At 33.8% G+C, this 20,301-nt stretch overlaps 1 protein-coding gene across 1 annotated transcript in view; it reads left to right on the top strand.

The window, feature by feature from the left end:
- LOC149476862 (uncharacterized) overlaps nucleotides 1-20,034 on the top strand; it is a 30,955-nt gene extending 10,921 nt beyond the window's left edge. Inside the window, exons 4-9 of the mRNA XM_089711585.1 lie at nucleotides 8,426-8,591; nucleotides 10,373-10,462; nucleotides 10,774-10,893; nucleotides 13,379-13,452; nucleotides 19,274-19,432; nucleotides 19,849-20,034. Coding sequence (XP_089567711.1) covers nucleotides 8,426-8,591; nucleotides 10,373-10,462; nucleotides 10,774-10,893; nucleotides 13,379-13,452; nucleotides 19,274-19,432; nucleotides 19,849-20,028 — 789 coding nt within the window. The 3' untranslated portion in view covers nucleotides 20,029-20,034. The remainder of the gene's footprint in view (nucleotides 1-8,425; nucleotides 8,592-10,372; nucleotides 10,463-10,773; nucleotides 10,894-13,378; nucleotides 13,453-19,273; nucleotides 19,433-19,848) is intronic.
- The last annotated feature ends 267 nt before the right edge of the window (nucleotides 20,035-20,301 follow it).

Below are 20,301 nucleotides of genomic sequence, written 5' to 3'. Positions count from 1 at the left end.
TGGGTAAACAGTCATGAACTAGTTTCTTACAAGTGAGATTTATTTCAAAAGTTATAGTGTGAATTATCGACCATAGACAGAACAATTATGTAATTAGGTCGTAAATCGTAATATAGGTACGACGTGCTGAAGAACTAAAGCACAACCATATTATACTAATCTTTTGTTAGTAAACTCCCTTATTTTTTCATGATCATTACATAACATTTCAAATCCACGATCCATAGAAAAAATGCTTAATGAAACAACCAATGCTTTACTGTCGAATCGTCAACCAAAGAAAAATTCGTGCTCTGATAAGCAAGGCTAGGGGAACATTTTATTTATTGCGTTTCTCTATTCGGTTTCATGGCATTTGTAAAATAAAAGTAAATCATTAATCTTCCTCGTAACTTTATTCTTTACTAATCATAGTTATGGTTGAAAGGAATTTCCTTTGGTAGAGATGTTATTAAGAGCCTAAAATGAGTTTATTTGTTTGGCCCTTACTCCTCTTAGCAATTGAATAAAACATGATATCAAATCTTTGCTTACTATAAATATTTCATAAGGTATTTTGTTATATTGATGGTTTAATATTGAAATATTGATGTGTTTGGAAAAAACGAAAAGAAACACATGTTAGAAGGTATTGGGACAAGCGTCTTTTGCTTTACCTAAAACTGTTAAAAATAATCACTCCTTGCCGTTTTCGGCTACAGCGACTGGTATTGGACTGCTATGATTGTGTAGAGCACTCACAAACCCGTCGTCTATCTAAAGATATATCATGTTGAATTTGTTAATCATCTTGACCAGTACATTTTAATATACAACTTCGAATCAAACATTGCATATAAGTTATATGAACATTTCAATTGCCATATTATATGTTACGAAATGATAAAATAGTGTGTGTAGAAACTAGAAATTTATTACCATATTATTTCAACCAAGACATTATTTTTAACAACCAATTTGCCAAACATTTGGGTATTTGTTGCTACCTGGCAACTCTCCAAATCGTTTTAACTTTACGTGATTTTACAGTATATTCAATTTTGTTTCAAGCGCTTAAAAACTTGACATATTACAAAACAAATAGGTGCCTTCTAGAAATATATTTGTCTCTAATCTATTTGTTCAGCTTATCTCTGAAAAGATCCACCCGATTTTGATCAGATAATCCTCAACTGTATTTATATTTATTTACCCAAAACGTATTCAAGCATCAAAGGGTAGAAGATATTAAAAAATATATAGAAAGGACACAATATAGTTCGTATCGGCTCTCGGGAACCCTACTCGATAACACCCTGTTTAACGAAAGTATAACATTTTTCGATTGGAAGGAAAGAATAATATAGCGTTTATTTTTAGCTACCCATTTCGATTTCTGGTCGTGGCAAGTGACTTTTGAAAATCTTTTAATGCACTTCTATTTTAAAAAAGAAATATCATATTCAGCAAAGGTTTTTTTTATGTATTTAAAGTACTTTTCCTCCATAATTGTGTGTGTGAGAGATTTCACGTCACGTGAAATGTACCGAAAACAATCTGACAACCCGCCCTCGGTGCTTCAAATGGTGTTTTTTAAGTGGAACCCTATACCGCCCTTTATTTTTTGAAACATGTGTGATGGATGATCGTGTAATACTACCCTAGAATACTTCCCTAAAAATCACGCCACTAGAAGGATGACAATATCTGGGTTAGTTTTAAAAATAGGTATATTATACCCATAGGTACCTATAAAATCGTTTTGTCTTACGCAATTTATGTTGGAATTATTAAACTAATTACTGATTCTACTAATCTTGGAAATCCTGATACATAATTATGATTCTCAAACAGACCAATTAAAATGTAAGTTCTAAACAAAATGTTTCATCTATGAAATCACGCAAATCTTTTAAAAATGACATATTACCAACTTTATAAAAAATCGAGCAAACACGGAACATCATACTTAGTAGATACTGATTACTGACGATGCTAGTGTTATTTTTTCATATGTATTTGAAAATAATATTGAGAATTGACCCTTGAGATCCGAACTTCTTCGCATAATAATCATATAATTTTTTTTCATATTCTAACCATATGGGCTCGCCTCAATATTCGATTTATTATAATATAATAGTTGAAACCCTATAATAAAACAAATCGAATCCTGTAAGTAAATCTTGGTAAAATCTTTGTAACGCTAAATATACACAAAACAATCAGTTTGTAATCTAAATCTAATTTATTCTCAACGTCAATATTTTCATCGTTAAAGTTCACGTAGACGAGTTTCATAAAAACATGTTTACACCAGAATCTAAAGTCTATATTCCAATTTATCTTAAAATCAATTTATTGGCTAAAGTTTTTGTTTTTCTATGTAGATATTGGAGATTGCTCTTTAACCTTTATAAAAATGTAAAGGCATCGCTGCGGTAAAAGGAAAGACGTGGGTTTAAATGTTGAACGACATTCAATTTTTAATGCTTCCTCTTTTTAAGAAACCTTAAAATGTCTTGTTTAATTTTAAGTAATAAGACAATTTTTATGTATATTTGTAGTAGGTATTTATTTTTGTCAAAGGTAATTTTTAAGAATAAAAAAATTAAATCTCAACAATAAATCTTTGCAACCTTATTTTCCGGAGAGTTAAACAAGTTGTACATACATTTGTCGAGACAGATATCAGTCCCTTTTTAGTCTAAGACACATGTGTAATAACTTTCCTTAGCTCAAACTAGACTCGTACTTGAAACATAATGTCTTAAAGAGATTTCTGTGAATCGTAAACCAGCGGTCCCACAGGCTGTGCTTTCATAAACAGTTGAGAATTCCGCTATTTCTAAGAAAAACTATATCTGTTTTGTCTAGAATATTGAATATATTATCATAAAATATGTGAAAATAGACATTATGAAAGGATTCCTTATAGACAAATATTTTCGCCTATTCATGTTTTACCTTTCCATAAAATAACATGTCATTCATGTTATGGTAATATATGGTATGTAGGATACACAGGCATAATATGATGTGTCGTATCATTATCTTTATTTTATACTAGTGGTCCGCCCCGGCTTCGCCCGTGGTACATATTTCGCAATAAAAGGTAGCCTATGTCCTTTCTCAGGTACCAAAATATCTACATACCAAATTTCATGCAAATTGGTTCAGTAGTTTAGGCGTGATTGAGTAACAGACAGACAGACAGACAGAGTTACCTACTTTCGCATTTATAATATTAGTATGGATGTTCATTTAACGTTTTGTAGAATAATATTATATCCGTGTTAGAAATAAAGGAATAATAAAGAAGAGTACGTTATTAAACACATTTATGTTTAATGAAATGACTAGGTATATCCACGAAATATGCTATTATACCAACATGGTATAGAAAATGTGTCTTACTTCTCTTACAGAGTAAAACGGAAAAGAAATATAATAAAATATCTATCCATATGGGCTCGCCTCAATATTCGATTTATTATAATATAATAGTTGAAACCCTATAATAAAACAAATCGAATCCTGTAAGTAAATCTTGGTAAAATCTTTGTAACGCTAAATATACACAAAACAATCAGTTTGTAATCTAAATCTAATTTATTCTCAACGTCAATATTTTCATCGTTAAAGTTCACGTAGACGAGTTTCATAAAAACATGTTTACACCAGAATCTAAAGTCTATATTCCAATTTATCTTAAAATCAATTTATTGGCTAAAGTTTTTGTTTTTCTATGTAGATATTGGAGATTGCTCTTTAACCTTTATAAAAATGTAAAGGCATCGCTGCGGTAAAAGGAAAGACGTGGGTTTAAATGTTGAACGACATTCAATTTTTAATGCTTCCTCTTTTTAAGAAACCTTAAAATGTCTTGTTTAATTTTAAGTAATAAGACAATTTTTATGTATATTTGTAGTAGGTATTTATTTTTGTCAAAGGTAATTTTTAAGAATAAAAAAATTAAATCTCAACAATAAATCTTTGCAACCTTATTTTCCGGAGAGTTAAACAAGTTGTACATACATTTGTCGAGACAGATATCAGTCCCTTTTTAGTCTAAGACACATGTGTAATAACTTTCCTTAGCTCAAACTAGACTCGTACTTGAAACATAATGTCTTAAAGAGATTTCTGTGAATCGTAAACCAGCGGTCCCACAGGCTGTGCTTTCATAAACAGTTGAGAATTCCGCTATTTCTAAGAAAAACTATATCTGTTTTGTCTAGAATATTGAATATATTATCATAAAATATGTGAAAATAGACATTATGAAAGGATTCCTTATAGACAAATATTTTCGCCTATTCATGTTTTACCTTTCCATAAAATAACATGTCATTCATGTTATGGTAATATATGGTATGTAGGATACACAGGCATAATATGATGTGTCGTATCATTATCTTTATTTTATACTAGTGGTCCGCCCCGGCTTCGCCCGTGGTACATATTTCGCAATAAAAGGTAGCCTATGTCCTTTCTCAGGTACCAAAATATCTACATACCAAATTTCATGCAAATTGGTTCAGTAGTTTAGGCGTGATTGAGTAACAGACAGACAGACAGACAGAGTTACCTACTTTCGCATTTATAATATTAGTATGGATGTTCATTTAACGTTTTGTAGAATAATATTATATCCGTGTTAGAAATAAAGGAATAATAAAGAAGAGTACGTTATTAAACACATTTATGTTTAATGAAATGACTAGGTATATCCACGAAATATGCTATTATACCAACATGGTATAGAAAATGTGTCTTACTTCTCTTACAGAGTAAAACGGAAAAGAAATATAATAAAATATCTATCTTTAATCTATCGCTCCGCTCTACCATTGCTTTGCTTGTAAACACGGTCTATCCCAGGTTGTGATGTAATTGCAAGGGGACATCAATTTGCTCGACTGCTCCCGATTGATTCAATCGATTTAAATCAACGCCGTAAAGACTAGCAGGGAATTGCTTTTACGTTTCTTTTGCTTTAGATCTACTTGCAAATGCGTGTATGAGAGCGACAAACAGTGATTTATTATTTGTTTACGTTAGGGTTATATAAAGCGAATAATATTTGTTATTTCTATTTGACTGTAACTTAAAATAGATTTAAGTATTACCTAATGAATTTAATTAGACTCTTTTATATATTAACATAACAGAAAATGAAATAAACAATTATAAAGTTAAAAAGCAAAATATAAAATCAATTTAATCAGCGCGATTTAGAAACATATTTTACAAATAACATTCCAAATACCCAATTGAGAATATAATTCAATCATAAATGTGAAATAAAAATCCGATATTTTTTACACGAGAAATGTTTTCTAGTGACAGTGATTTGTATTAAATTTTCAGTTCCCAATTCCCGCGTTAAAAGCTTTATCGTTTGACGGGCATCAATTGGGAATATACAAAATTGAACATTGCAATGTTGTAGATATCGATCTTTGCGACATTCACTGTCTTTTTATTATCTTTAAGAAGCTTTAATGAAATTTATAAAACACAAATAACATTGGTTGCTAATTAGGTGAGTGGTTTGTGCTTAAAATCTAAACGTATTTATGTGAGTATATCTAAACAGAATTATGTAATATCTTATATATAAAAATAATCGCAAAATGTGTTGGTAAGCGCATAACTCGAGAACGGCTGAACCGATTTCGATAATTCTTTTTTTATTATATTCCTTGAAGTACGAGGATGGTTAGTACGTATGTAGAGAAAACGTAAACATGTACCACGGGCGAAGCCGGGGCGTACCGCTAGTCTTATATATAAAAATGAATCGCAAAATGTGTTGGTAAGCGCATAACTCGAGAACGGCTGAACCGATTTCGATAGTTCTTTTTTTATTATATTCCTTGAAGTACGAGGATGGTTTTTATGTAGAGAAAACGTAAATATTATGTACCACGGGCGAAGCCGGGGCGGACCGCTAGTATAATATATTTATTGCATTTGTAAGATTGTTCTGCTTATATTAAATATCATAAACTGAAGCAAATTTATCTACATTAAAAAGAGATACCGTTTCGATTAATATTTTACGTTTATAATTATTAAAACTAAACAGTTTTAAAATTTCAGTTAAATATTTATCAGCGGCACTGATACATAGAGATAAATAAGATCGTTCCAATATCCTAGCTTTTCTATAATAATGAAATAAAAACCATACCAGCATATAATCCAACGTCAGTTAACATTAACCGTGAGCACATTTTCCCAACGAGCTTCTAACTGGAGTTCAAACTCATGTAAAATATTTACATTGTTCCATCCCTCTCGTTAAGAACTTCAAAAAGCAAATATTACATGCTCTTTTAATCATCATGCGATTTTCCGTGCAAATATACCTATCACAGATTTTCCATGTTGAAAATGTTAAACCTACTAAAAAAGGCCATTGTAACCAAACTACATAATATTATCTGAATATAGGTAATATAATATCTTATCCATACTAATATTATAAATGCGAAAGTAACTCTGTCTGTCTGTCTGTTACTCAATCACGCCTAAACTACTGAACCAATTTGCATGAAATTTGGTATGGAGATATTTTGATACCCGACAAAGGACAACGGATAGGTTTTATCACGGAAATCCTACGGGAACGGGTTTTTCTTTGAAAACGCGGGCGAAGCCGAAAGGCGAAAGTTTGTATGGATGTTTGTTACTCTTTCACGTAAAAACGACTGAACCGATTACAATGAAATTCAGCACACATATAGAGGGTAACTTGGATTAACACATAGGATAGGTTTTATCCCGGAAATCCCACGGGAACGGGAACTATGCGGGTTTATCTTTGAAAATGCGGGCGAAGCCGCGGGCGGAAAGCTAGTAATCAAATAAATCAATAATAATAATACAGAGCTCTATTCCAATCGTAGCGACAAATAATAATAGAAAGTAGAGTTCAATAAGAGTACGAAATAAAGCAGAAATAAATTACAAAACTTATTTCAATTTCATAGTTTCTATTCAAGTTATAAGTACAGCTATCACGCAAACATTGATCTTTGTAAGTCTTAAACTGAATAATTATTGTTATTAAATGTTTAATTAATAATTAATTGTTAACGCATATTCCAGTGTTAACCTAGGAGGTCAAGCATGTATTGTAATTGTTCATCATGTATCTAATTATTATTATTTACATAACCAAGGCATCCAGGGTAAACAAGCTAGTGCACGAATGCAAATAGCTCATCGATCAGGAGCAATCCGCTTAGTACCGGTTTAATCCCAGCTCAATTCGCGACCCATCGTCTAAAACCGTTTCACTAAACATCCGCCAAATAAGGATTAAATGTTACTTCGAATCGGTGAATGTTTCGGTAGATGTAAATGAGGCATATCCATCATTCATTGAATGGTGAAGAGAAATATGATATGACAAAATATAAATATTTCAGGACAATATTTCAAACATTTAGTGGAGAATTTAAATATGTACATTCCAGCATGTGTATTTGTAACCTAACTACTCTAATTTCTGTAGTATTTATGTACTAAATACTAGAGGTATATTGTAAACATATTTCTATCCTCAAAGACACTTGTCTTTGTGATATCTTCTTCTAAATTCCGCGCAATTGTTAGCAAATCTTTAGCTAATGGCCTACAAAATTAACAATGAAAAGAAATTCCTTGATTCTTTAACTTTTCCGGCAGCATGTATCTTTTACGACATACTTACTTAAAAGAGACCATAACTAGAAACTTCCTTGAGCAATAAAAAGTTCGCAAGCATGGCCAAGAACCGGCTAGTAATAAAACATTCAATCATCCCAAAAAACGTTCTACTTAGTTAAATTGAACAGCACCCAGAGATTTCTTGTGGGGAACTAATTAATCAGGAGTTAGTCCATTACTTAAACTGGTGTTTACGTCCAACCGAGCCCGGGATTTATTGGAATCTCTCGTAATCCGAGCATTTTCGATTAAGACTCGTTTTTGACCACTATGTCGCATCGCCTTTAGATGTTTTCATCAAAGTACACCATACACCCTTTGTTCGCTATATTCCATTAGCTATCTCAAATGTTTTGTTCTAAATTGAATTTGATCTCAGTAAATTCGATTTAATAATGGATTACCGGATTAAACGATTTGACGAAGTTGTATAATTTACTTAATTAAGGATGTCAATAAATGAATTAAGAAACACAATAATACCAACATTTTAGATCTAACATTGAAGATGATGAATGATGAATAAAAATTTAATAGTAATAATATTCATAATTTTATATCGATAACATAAAGAACATATAAGAAATTAATAAGATAATACCGGAGGTATTGCTACATTATAAGCTTAAGAAACTAGTAAATTTTACTATACTCCTGGATAAGACTTAAGTACTAGAGGAGTAAAAACTAAAAATATAATAACATTATATAATTCTGATTTCAGATCACTCCACTGTCACCTAAATGGAGATATGCTATAGAGAGACGTATAGAAGACGAGCGCAAATTGACGATGGCCGCTGTAGGTCACGGAGCGAAGTTAAAGCCTGGACAATTTTGGAACCTATCTGGGACATTTTTGTTCGCTATATACGTCATGACGGCTCTAGGTAAATATTAGGCGATTTTATTAAAGTATCGTATCATTAAATTGTGATTATTTGAAGCAATGGTCAGCAGCAATAATCGTACAAAATGTAGATAATCTTCAATGTTAAAATCCTTTGGTCATGTTCAGGATTTGCACAAAAGAAAACATAGTGGGTCTTAGCTGTTATAAGGCGACTTTTTCTTAAAGGGTTAAATAACCATTGAACGTAATGTACATATATATATATATATATATGTACGTATATGTAATAATGATTTACTAAAGTGATAATATGAAACTATACAAGAAAAAGATTAGCTACATCTATTATACGTATATAATCGACAAAATTCGGTACCTAACGGATAGAGGAAGCAAATACTTTCCGAAAAACGTCGAACGAAATAAAAAGGATTGTTCGCTATACAAACATCTGACGTAACAACCCTTTGCTCCAGCTAGAGGGTTTCAAATTTAAGCCAAAACTCACTTGGTCGAACTCGCTAGTAACCGTTAATATTGGCTTTTCGGGAAGTGCCACAAGAATATTTGAAATCCTATCAGCTGCGTATTGGCGAGTGTTGCCAATGTTTTGATTAAAGTCGATATTATTCGTGCGCTTTGGAATAGGGAGATATGAAATTCGTTGATTAATTGATTTTATGTAATGGATAGTTACATTTTTACACACATTAAATAAAGTGTAAGGCTCGCACTCGATATTAAAAACAAAAAAATATAAAAACTTCTGCTTTGATGTAAACATCAAAATTTACACGAAAATTAGATCTTTGAACACCTAATGCCCTTTCTGTAATAATCATATATAGGTTACATTAGTACCTATGTTTTATTAATAATTCTTGTTAGCTTAAGAACCACCTACGTCCCACAGAATTAATTAAAGAACCTTTGTTTTATAACCTGCTACTTGTAAGGTTTCTGTAAGTAAAGTTTTCGTATATTTAAGGAACGAAGCGCTGTAAAAGTTAATGGTACGCTTTGACTTCAAAGTAGGAACAAATTATTCATAAATTATAATAATTTTATGTACCTTAGAGATTTGTTAGATACTAAATAATTTTTCATTTTATCTTAATGGTACAATTCAGTTATATTTTATTTTGAAATAAGCTAAGCTATAAATATTTTACATTGTTGCTAAGCGTATTCAGAGGGTATACAAATTTTTATTATGTTTAAGAGCGTAGTGTTTGAAGATAAAATATTACGAGGTAACAAATATTATAACTTTTTTGATAAAACGCTTTTATATTCACGACGTAGAAGTCTACGTCATGAATAACATACCTATTTTGCAATTTAATTCTAATAAAATTTTTGTAATCAACAATTTATTTCTGAACTGAAATACATTTTTTATAATGAGAACAAAAGAAAGCGTTGTTCTGAATTTTACTTATACGTTCAAACTGTATATTTTTTTGTTTCGCTGTTTGAAACGGAACCATCTTTCTTCACATAGCGTAGCAATAGCAAGTCCTGGCAGATATGCTAAAGCGTATCACTTTCAATAGAAAAATGTATGTAGCTAAAAAATTATTTAGAGCATGCTTCTTCACAAACATCAAAACACAAAGTTCGAATTTATTCAAGGCTCAAACATCATCAGCTAAGTTTTACGGTTATCAAAATTTATTGTAAACACTATAAAGTTTAAAAATTCAAATAAAGTATGTATAAATATGTTCTATATTATATACTTAGGGAAAAGAGGCTTAACCATTAACACAACAAGACATAAAATAATACTTATTAAAGTAATACATATCTTTCAAGGTTTCGGAGCCCCAGTCCCTCACACTATATGGGGACGAACATCTGGACTTATTTACGCAGCTCTTGCCATTCCAACACACATATATCTTAGTAAGTACATTTCTGGCTATAGTATTAAGGACATTACCGCTATTATTACGAAAAAGTTTTTGCTTTGAATCGTAGGCTAACGTTGTAGCATTCCAACTTATACAAAGACAAACGAACTCTATTATTTTTAATTCTTGAATACAAAAACATTGAATATTTTAATATTATAACAAATTTGAATTTGAATATGTCTTTTTATTTGAAGTTAGGAGCGATTAAATCTCAAATTACATACTATATGAAATGTATAAAGATTATAATTGTACTTTACTATAATTGTAACTCTGTAGATATTATTATTATTTTTACAGTGGTCAATGCTAGCACGTGCTTCGTAATTATCGCCGAAGCATACATCCAATCTCTTACAACAAATTTCAAAAGAAAAACTGCAATCGATTCTTCTAAATCTGATATTCAAACTATTAAAGGTAAGATAAACTTAACTCATGCAAATAAAATTGGTTTATAACTTTATAGGTAGGCTACAATATACCTACTAACACCCTATAATAAATAGGTAATGAATGTAGATTCGTATATTATTTACTTATTGTCTATTACCTACATTGATAAAATATTTAATTGACCCAATAGGTGCTTAGAAAATCATTAAGAGCAACTTTACCTCGTTGTTATCAATTTACTAACAAATTTTCCACTCAACCTTTAACCTTCAAGCATTAGTTAACACATTGACTGCCAGAGTAATAATGACGAAAATCACAAACAAAAAAATTTAGTGCCAATTGATGTTATGGGTCTAGATATATATATTATTAAATTTTGGGTTCAATCGGACGGAGGGTTCCGTAGAAAATTAAAAAAAACTTCACGAGGTCACCGGTGCCCTACATGGCGTACAGAAATAATTAAGTTGATTTCTGTTCCAAGGCGCCGTGCGGTCACCTCTCCAGGCCTAAGCTCCGGGCACCCGCGCACCTCAGTCAAAGACAAAAAGATTAATTAAATTACTCGTCGATTTAACTACTCGTTTTATTTTTCTTCCTATTGTAATGCATTCACAACCATTTTTAAATAAATACGTTTGAATTAAGAAAAAAATTTATGTTCTGGGCATTTTCACGTTATTGAAGGTTTACCTTCACTAATTCAAAATATTCTTACGTTACATAGAAACCATGCGAAAGTATTACACCTGAGCGCCATTCCGGTCACTTAATAATAAGAAATCTACGGAAAACGCGTCCTACGGCGCGTAAATCATCTCTGAAAACAGGTTTACCGTGAGGTCACCGGTGTCCTACGCGGCTCCTTCGTACAAGTCCGCTTCCGGTCACCGGTGCCCTACATGGCAGTCAATGTGTTAAAAAACAAATATAAGAGAACCTCCATAATACATTTCCCGTTTTCAATAAGTGGTTCCCCGACAGTACAGTCATTATGCGGCAAGCGGGAATAAGTGTCGCATTACCGTCCCTTCTGCATAAAAAATTGGCAGCCGACAGAGCCGGGCTCATTCTCAATCTCTGGCCTTATTAGAATACGCGAACTATTTTGTTTTTGTGTTCGTATTTTTCAATCACCTTAAATGAGCTGTTCTTTTTGGAACAGAGTACAATGCATATAGGTAGGTATCTACATTATTAAGTACGTTGAGAGTTTTGCTTTTTTGAGTGACATAGGTGAGTCTATGAGTCTTTTCTTGTCGAGTTCCCTAATAGCATAATTTTACCCGGATCAAGATGGTAAAATCTCCTAAAATTGTTAGATATTGTTCAGACGAGTTATAAATAAACTAAATGGCAACCTCTACAAACGGAATTGATCAATATAAACGCCATGTTAAAATTTAATTCCTCAAAATAAACTAACATTTAAAGTGGGTGTTCAACTCTGTCTCTAAACGAGGTGTGAAATAGCACCGCAGAGCAATATTTAGCGGAAGGGTCGGCAATAAATGCTAATGCTCTTATCAGCGTTTCACTAACTGTGTAGTTTTGTTTGCTTTTTGGCTTCTGTTTCACTTGTTTATTGTGGCTTCTAGCTGTTTTTAATTAAATATACATATACGCTTTTAAAAATAAAAGCGTGAATTGTAAGGTCACTTGAGAGATATCCTGCTACTTAAATAGTTAATTATGAAATTGACTTATCTACATAAAACAGTACAGAATGATTTCCCTACAGCTTTAGTACAAGTCATTTAACCCTATACTTAGGTCTATAGGTACCTACTTATACTATTACTTCCTATAACTATAAATTTCTATTTGTAATTTTGTGTTTTCAACAACAGATGACCTTATAACAATACTGCAATTTTACCATTTAAATTAATCATCAGTTAGCACACAAACAAACGCGGTATAATTAATGATGCAAATTAATTCGACCATTGCCATTATTACTGTCAAAACCACTCGAAAATGGCTCATTAAATATCAAAGGGAAATTAGTTTATCCAACAACTATTGTGTATTTGTTATAGGCATTTTATTAACTGATAAACATATTATAATGATACATACCTATTAGACCTTAGGCTATAATAGCCTATAGGCACTGACTAGGTATATTATGTATAAGAAGAATCGAGAAAGATAAATTCCATCGACGAGCCGACAATCCTCGACCAGTGATTGATAGGTCGGATAAACTACAGCGCCTGTGATGTAATGAATTCTATACATCTATACATTCCATCAGACATAGGAAAATATATTTTAATATGCAATTACTTAATGACATTCCGCATTATAATTACTTTTCTTGTGCCTTAACAAAGTTCTTTCTGTGAATCATAATATGTATTGTTTATCTCTGACGTCTTCTCTACATATATTTTTTATGTAAAAATGTTGTAACTTTATATGTATAATGTATATTGCAACATATTATGAACGTCTACTTGTATATGTTTAAAATAATATAATTTTATTTCCATGCACCAAGAAAGCTCGAACTGCAGCAGACATTCGGGAGCATTGAAACCATCAAAAAATAGTTTTATTCGTAAAAATGTGAAGGTAAGTAACATTGATAGCTTCTTTAAAGTTATTAAGTAACAGTTATTTTAAGTAATCGTAAATATTCATGCAGTAAAAAGTAACATTACTATCTAAATTTACAAAATTACCAAAGCTTTACAAATGAGAAAAGAAAGCGCTACGAAAAATACGTTATATTATGTCGTCACCCAACACCACATTTCAACTTTCCAAAAACCTTTTATCTGTAGCTTCTATTAAGTTCAAATAAGTATCTAGTTGCTGTACACTATATAGGATTTTATTTCTTGTAGTAGGTAGTTCGATATAAAACAGTTCAAAAAATTATATAGCGTTTAGCATAGTTATAATCAATATGTATATTATAATTAGGTACCTGTTAACATTACATATTATGTACATTACATATTATATTATGTACCTATTTATTATACCTACTCTTCAAGCGAAGAGTGAACGGGTACCTTCTAGGGAAGCGCGCTCCATCATAGGCCACATCTCAGCTTACCATCAGGCGAGATCGTGGTCAAGCGCTTCCCTATCACACAATAAAATAAAATAAAAAATGTGTTATAAAATATCATCCTTTCTCTTTACTTGTGAATTTTATTTGCTAGATGCAAATAAATTTTTCCTGAAATGTTTCTTCTTTCTTTCATATTCCTATATCTACATGTCGGAGATCCCCCCCCTGATATTACCGAACGCAAGCGCATGACTCACGAAGTGCACTTGGACATGGCCGTGGTAGCGGACGGGCATTCAAGTGTTGGAGCTCGTGCCGAGCGGACTTGTCTGTTCGAGTCTATATCAGTCTCTATATTAGTTTGAGTTTAGATTCGCTATACAAAGTATTCATTTCAGTTCATAAGTGATTGTCAGTGTTAGATTCCGTTTATGTCTTTTGATGCTCGAAGTTACCCAAGACGCCCAACATAGAGGATATAACCAGCCCACATAGTTTATAAATCCAGCCATCGCCGATATCAGAAGCGGGATTGCTTTGAGCACAAAGAATTAAACGTGATTTTTACAATCGTCATGTGGTAATGTAGACACGTTATAAAATTATTCTGGAGGTGCAAAATAGTATCATGCGACGTTTAATCGTAGCCATAAGAAAACCGGTGAGTGCTTACAACATACAACAAGTGGAACAATAACGTGCGTGATATAATGCCATTGTCCGTTGATCTGTGTTTTGAAAAAAGCCGTTAAAGTTATTATTTGTTACTATTTGCTATTTATGATGCGTTAAAGTGCTTTGCAGTGTCTATCATGTCTCTTAATTTATTTTCTGGTAGCAGGGGACACAGTAAGGAGAATTGTTACCGAATTGTGTAGCGTAATGTGACTATGTTGAGCCCGCTGCGGCTGCTTGTGTTAACTTGCAGGGTGGCGAGCCTAGTGACGTGAGTGCCTGTCGGTGTGTGTCATTGGGTTGTGTGCGTCAGTGGCTTCGTGGCGATATGTGAGCGTGAAGGAAGTTGCCGCTTCAACCGTGTTGTCGCGTTTTTCACGGTTTGACAAGCGTTTGCAGCGTATGGCCCTTGCTACTACTGAGATTGTTGACGAGGATTGCTGCAGCGAGAGCTCAGGGCAGCCGTCTTTATGCGGTGAAGGGCTCCGCAAATTAGTGACATTTACAGGACAAGTGCGAGGCGTAACAGGGCTGCTTCGCTGACTGTGTGCTATCAATAAGTTTGTAGGAGACCTGCGTGTGAATGCCATTCGCAGACAGCAGATGGAGGGCGCGCGACGGATCAGCAGTCCTCTTAGTGCAGGGTTTAACCATCGCGAGTCATTTGTTTCATGTGTGGCGTGTCTGGCCACTTTGCATCGGAGTGCACGAGCGGATGAGGTGCTAATGATTGCACTAGGCATAGAATCACCGAAAACCAGCAGGTCAGGTACATCCACGTTGCCTGAGCGCAATCATTGAGTCAACACGTGCCGTGTGGCAAACTTATGGACAACTGTGAGTCATACATGTTTAGTTTTGTTTCTTGGTAGGTACTGAGTGTATCCTTATCAGAGATATAATTGCTAGTAGCAAATTGACTAGTAAGCGTTTTTAATAATAACATTAATTTCAAAATAATCCGTTAACATTATTGTAGATATGTAGACAGTTCATAACAAGGTTTATGGCAAGTTACAATGGGGGATTACTTTTTAGTAATTTTAATTTGTGTTGTGCCTAATAATTATTATGATAGCGATGCTAGCTTATTAGGTTGAGAAATTAAACACAAAGTTTACATGTGTGATATTCTAATGTGTTATTTTATTGCGTATTAATGTTCTTATTTGTAACAAGTCTGATACGACAAATTGTTTTGATTTTTATCACGCTTACATTGGCTTCCTTTATTGTTCGTATGTAACGGACTCGATTTTGAACTACCTACTTTAATGAGACAGATTTAGTTCACACTGTGTACATTTACTAAGGAATAGTGACAATACAATAATTTCATCTTATAGAAGCGTGTTGCTCAGTTAATTACGTTTCTCTCTATTATACACTGGTACCGATAGAAGAAAGATACCTAGCGGTTTGGTAGGCTTACTTAGGGACATAAGTCCAACATGCAGAGGCGTGAATTTCAATTAGAGAATTTTAATGTGTTGTGTTTTAGTGTATTATTAGCACTAATTTACCATTTGAGTTACAGCTGTTGAAATGTGTCTGTTGTAAGGAGTTTTGTGCGTTGAACGAGCAGCAGATTGCGTAACAAAGTGTCAATGAGTTTTTAACAGCTTGATTAATGAAACCAAGTAGCTATCTGGTTAGCTTCTGACGTGGAACAAGGTACAGTGCGCATCCAGATTGTAGTGAGGCGTGGAGCGGATGCTTTAAGGATGGTAAAGTACAGTCACATAGCTTATACAGCTTCTTATTTCTGTTAGTTTATTAACAGTTTTCTTAAATTATAGCACTATTGTTTATGCTTACAAGTTACAAGGGAAGTAAAATTAATCCGCGATTACTCATCATCACATGAGCAAATCAGTCAAAGCCTATTCTTATGGTGTATGATCCCGGTTCACATAGATCCAAGCGCGGATGGATGTGGTACTGAACTGATACACAAACATGACGGTTAATAACATCTAGTTGCTTACTACAGACGTAGAACTACTTACTGCTTTAGAGTCCAGGTTTTACTCCCATGCACATGAGACCGCGCAGTTTGAGTTGTAGCAGCATAGCAGTGGTTAATGCAGTTATGCACTTCAGGTATTATTTACAGGTTTGCAAGTTTGCAGTGGTGACCGATTGCAATTCGGTGGGAGCCGTTTAGTATAAAGCTGTCTTTGCGTGTTCACAGGTGGGGGCCTGCCTCTAGTCTTTCGACTTTGATGTTAGTTGGAGAAAGGGCGCTAGGATAAAGCATGTTGATTGCTTTTCGCGCAATCCACGTCAGCTGTCACAGTACGAATTTCAATTATTGCAAATTATGTGGGGCAGAACGAGTCAACATAGCTGAGCTTTCCGTTGACTGGCTACCAGGTCCAAGAGAGGCATTTGGACATGCAGAATGAGTTGTTACATGTTGAGTTATTACTGTTGTCTGGAAGACATATGCGGTATGGTTGCAAATTATTTGTCAAGGTGCAGATAAAATGGTAAAAGATCAGTGGTACATAATATCCACGATTTAGTCATGCATCTGGGTTACATGTCTAAGTTCGTGCGTAAGTTCGTTGTCAACCTTATCACTTGCTAAATCTCTAAGCCTAGCTCTGGCAGAATTCAAGCAAAACTCTTAAGTTAGTATTTCGTGCACATTGATGCTACAGGAGAAATTTAGTGGGAAGAATGATGTTAAGGAGTATGTTTAAGTCTAATTGATTCTTTCACCCGATATGTTTTGCTCTATTACTTTAAAAATGTGTAGAGTGGTATAGTAGTAGTAGAAGTAGTATAATGGCACCAGAGTCCAGTGTTAATTTGTTTGGATAACTAGCCAGTATTATTGATGATCGGGCAGGTGCTTAGAAAGTAAATGTTTTCTCAGTTATTTTGTAAAAAATAATAAAGTTACGTTAAGATGTAGTCTCCACCGGGGGTAGTGGTGTTAATGATCAGGTAGATAGTGACGAGTACGCTGAAAAGGTGTGCTCATGTCAGTCATCATTCATCATCGTCATCGATATAGTCCACTAATGGACATGGAAGTCATCGTCATCGTCAACATAATCAGCCTTTTGCAGTACACTGCTGGACATGGAAGTCATCATCACCGTCATCGTCAACATCTGCCTTTCGTAGTCACTGCTGAATATGGAAGTCGTCATCGTCATCATCATCAACATCATCAGCCTTTGGTTGTTCACTGCTAGACATAGCAGTAGAGTCTAGCAAACATCGATATTGTCAAGATACGTTAGGTGACGTATGACTGGCAATGGACTTCACTATAAACCGTGTTACAAAAGCTAGATAGCTGAAGGAGCTATTATTTGTTAAAGGAGACTTTGGGGTTAATGTCTGTAATTGATAATGAAGTCGATCAAGTTATGATAAAAGTAAAGCTTCTCTAAATGGAAATTTAATATTGGTGATAATCTTCTTTTCGACATTGAGGAAATAAATCAAAGCAAGCTTGACTTGAAGTTGAAGGGTACGCTTAAAATTGTTGAGGTGTAGTTATTAGTGCCGTTTCAAATCATTCAATTCCAAAATCCTCACAACAGAGTCAGGAAAATATCCGACCATGAGGTTATTAGTCGTAGCTAGTAGTGGTAGTAGTTAAAATGACGTAAGAGCTTTGTGTAAAAGGGGAGATGTTAAATGTTTTATCTGGATTTTGTAATGCATTGTAGTGCCGTTTGTTGAGTGGTAGTAGATGCAGTTGCCATTTGTCTCTTGTCTTGTTCTTCGTTACGTTGTTGCGTTAACAAGTAATGTCGTTGTAGCAACGGGCTATCCTTGCTTTCGTTGATGCAAAAACAAGATGAATCATTGCAGCGATGACATTTAGAGTTGTCCTTGTTTACGTTGGTGCGTTTACGAGATGAGTCGTTGAAGCGACGAACTTTTGAGATATCCTTGTTTTCGTTGTTGCGAAGCGAGATGAGTCGTTGTAGCGACGTTATTGAGTGTTAGCCTCATTTCGTTGGTGCGAAATTGTGGTGTGTCGTTGTATTAACATTATTCAGTGTTGTGTTCGTTTCGTAGGTGCGAAATCGAGGAGAGCTGTTGGTGCAGCGCTGATTGATGAATAATGATTATTGTTTGTTTTAGTGACGACCTAAAATGGTTGACAAGAATCAGTATGGCCGAGCAGGATACTGTGAGTATGTAGTCTTTGCAGAGACCTCACACGAGGACGTGTGATCGTCAGAGATGGCCGTGTCGGAGATCCCCCCCCCTGATATTACCGAACGCAAGCGCATGACTCACGAAGTGCACTTGGACATGGCCGTGGTAGCGGACGGGCATTCAAGTGTTGGAGCTCGTGCCGAGCGGACTTGTCTGTTCGAGTCTATATCAGTCTCTATATTAGTTTGAGTTTAGATTCGCTATACAAAGTATTCATTTCAGTTCATAAGTGATTGTCAGTGTTAGATTCCGTTTATGTCTTTTGATGCTCGAAGTTACCCAAGACGCCCAACATAGAGGATATAACCAGCCCACATAGTTTATAAATCCAGCCATCGCCGATATACATAATTAGACTTACAACCATTGTTTAATTCTACTATTAGCATATTCCCTCTACTAATTATATTCCTTCTCGTCAGCTATACAAAAAATAAGTTTTCATTTTTTTTAATTAATAATATTTATTTATTCAATATAACTAATATATACGTAATTATTATCCAGGGCTGCCTTAATATATTTTGCGTGGGACGCGGCCTGCCTTTTATAATCTTGATGTATTATGCCCTTGGAGTGGTCGCTTTTGGATTACTTCGCAACAAGAATATATTGGAAACTATTATGTTTCCCTTGGAGTTTACGACAACTGGAGGATTAGAACATGTAAGTTTTCATAAATAATCCTACCTAATAATACCTACCTATATCTTTACAAAAACATAAAACTTGCCAGTTAATATTGGATATATTAAACCCTTTGTGAACGGTTTCTATTATAGAAAGAAACATATTTCTAAATTCTATACCCATTGTTTTACTAACTAGATACACAGTACATATTTTATTGTATGCAAAACTACTCGATTATGTATTTGACCGATTAGTTGAAAATAACGTACCTACTTGTGTAAACTGAAATTATAATGGCATCAAATCGGCTAAAACAATCTTCAAAATCAGCCAAGCCGTTTTTAGGTTAATCTATTCCAAACATACAAAAAATATAACCTTTTCTTATACCTATTTACAACAGTAGGATAATATTTTCAGTACTATATTACTTGCTCTGTGATTTTCAGGTCGAGAGCTATGTGCGAGTTTTCTACGGGCTGTACATAGAGGGCGCTATGTGGCTGCTTGCTTGCACGTTGGCAACACTTCGACGATCCAGTAGCACCAACATAGAAGATTTTGCGCGCGATTATAGACTCTTCGTCACAGATAAATGTGAGGAATGTGAGAATGATATTAAACGATAAAGATTCTTATGGCTTTTTATTTATCTCTGTAATTAAGTGCAGCATCAGTCGTTTAGTTAATTATAAGTTAACATAATTTACACCAGCTTTGCTTGTGCGATTTTCTTCCAAATCGGTCTAGTTTTAGATATGAGCCGAAACAAATACACAAATATTACAATGACTTTAAAAAGGCCAGAGTGTTCTGAACATCGAGCCGATGATCCCTCAAGTAATGCAGTATTTCTTTTGCATTTAAATATTGGAATAAATTTAGGGTAGTTTGAAATAAAA

The sequence above is a fragment of the Colias philodice genome, chromosome 26 (genome assembly GCF_061535455.1).
Source record: "Colias philodice isolate Cphi_HAF_F1 chromosome 26, ilColPhil1 Martin Lab GWU primary, whole genome shotgun sequence".
NCBI lineage: Eukaryota > Metazoa > Arthropoda > Insecta > Lepidoptera > Pieridae > Colias > Colias philodice.
Note: the sequence above shows the minus strand (reverse complement) of the source record. Positions and strands in the feature narration are given on the sequence as shown.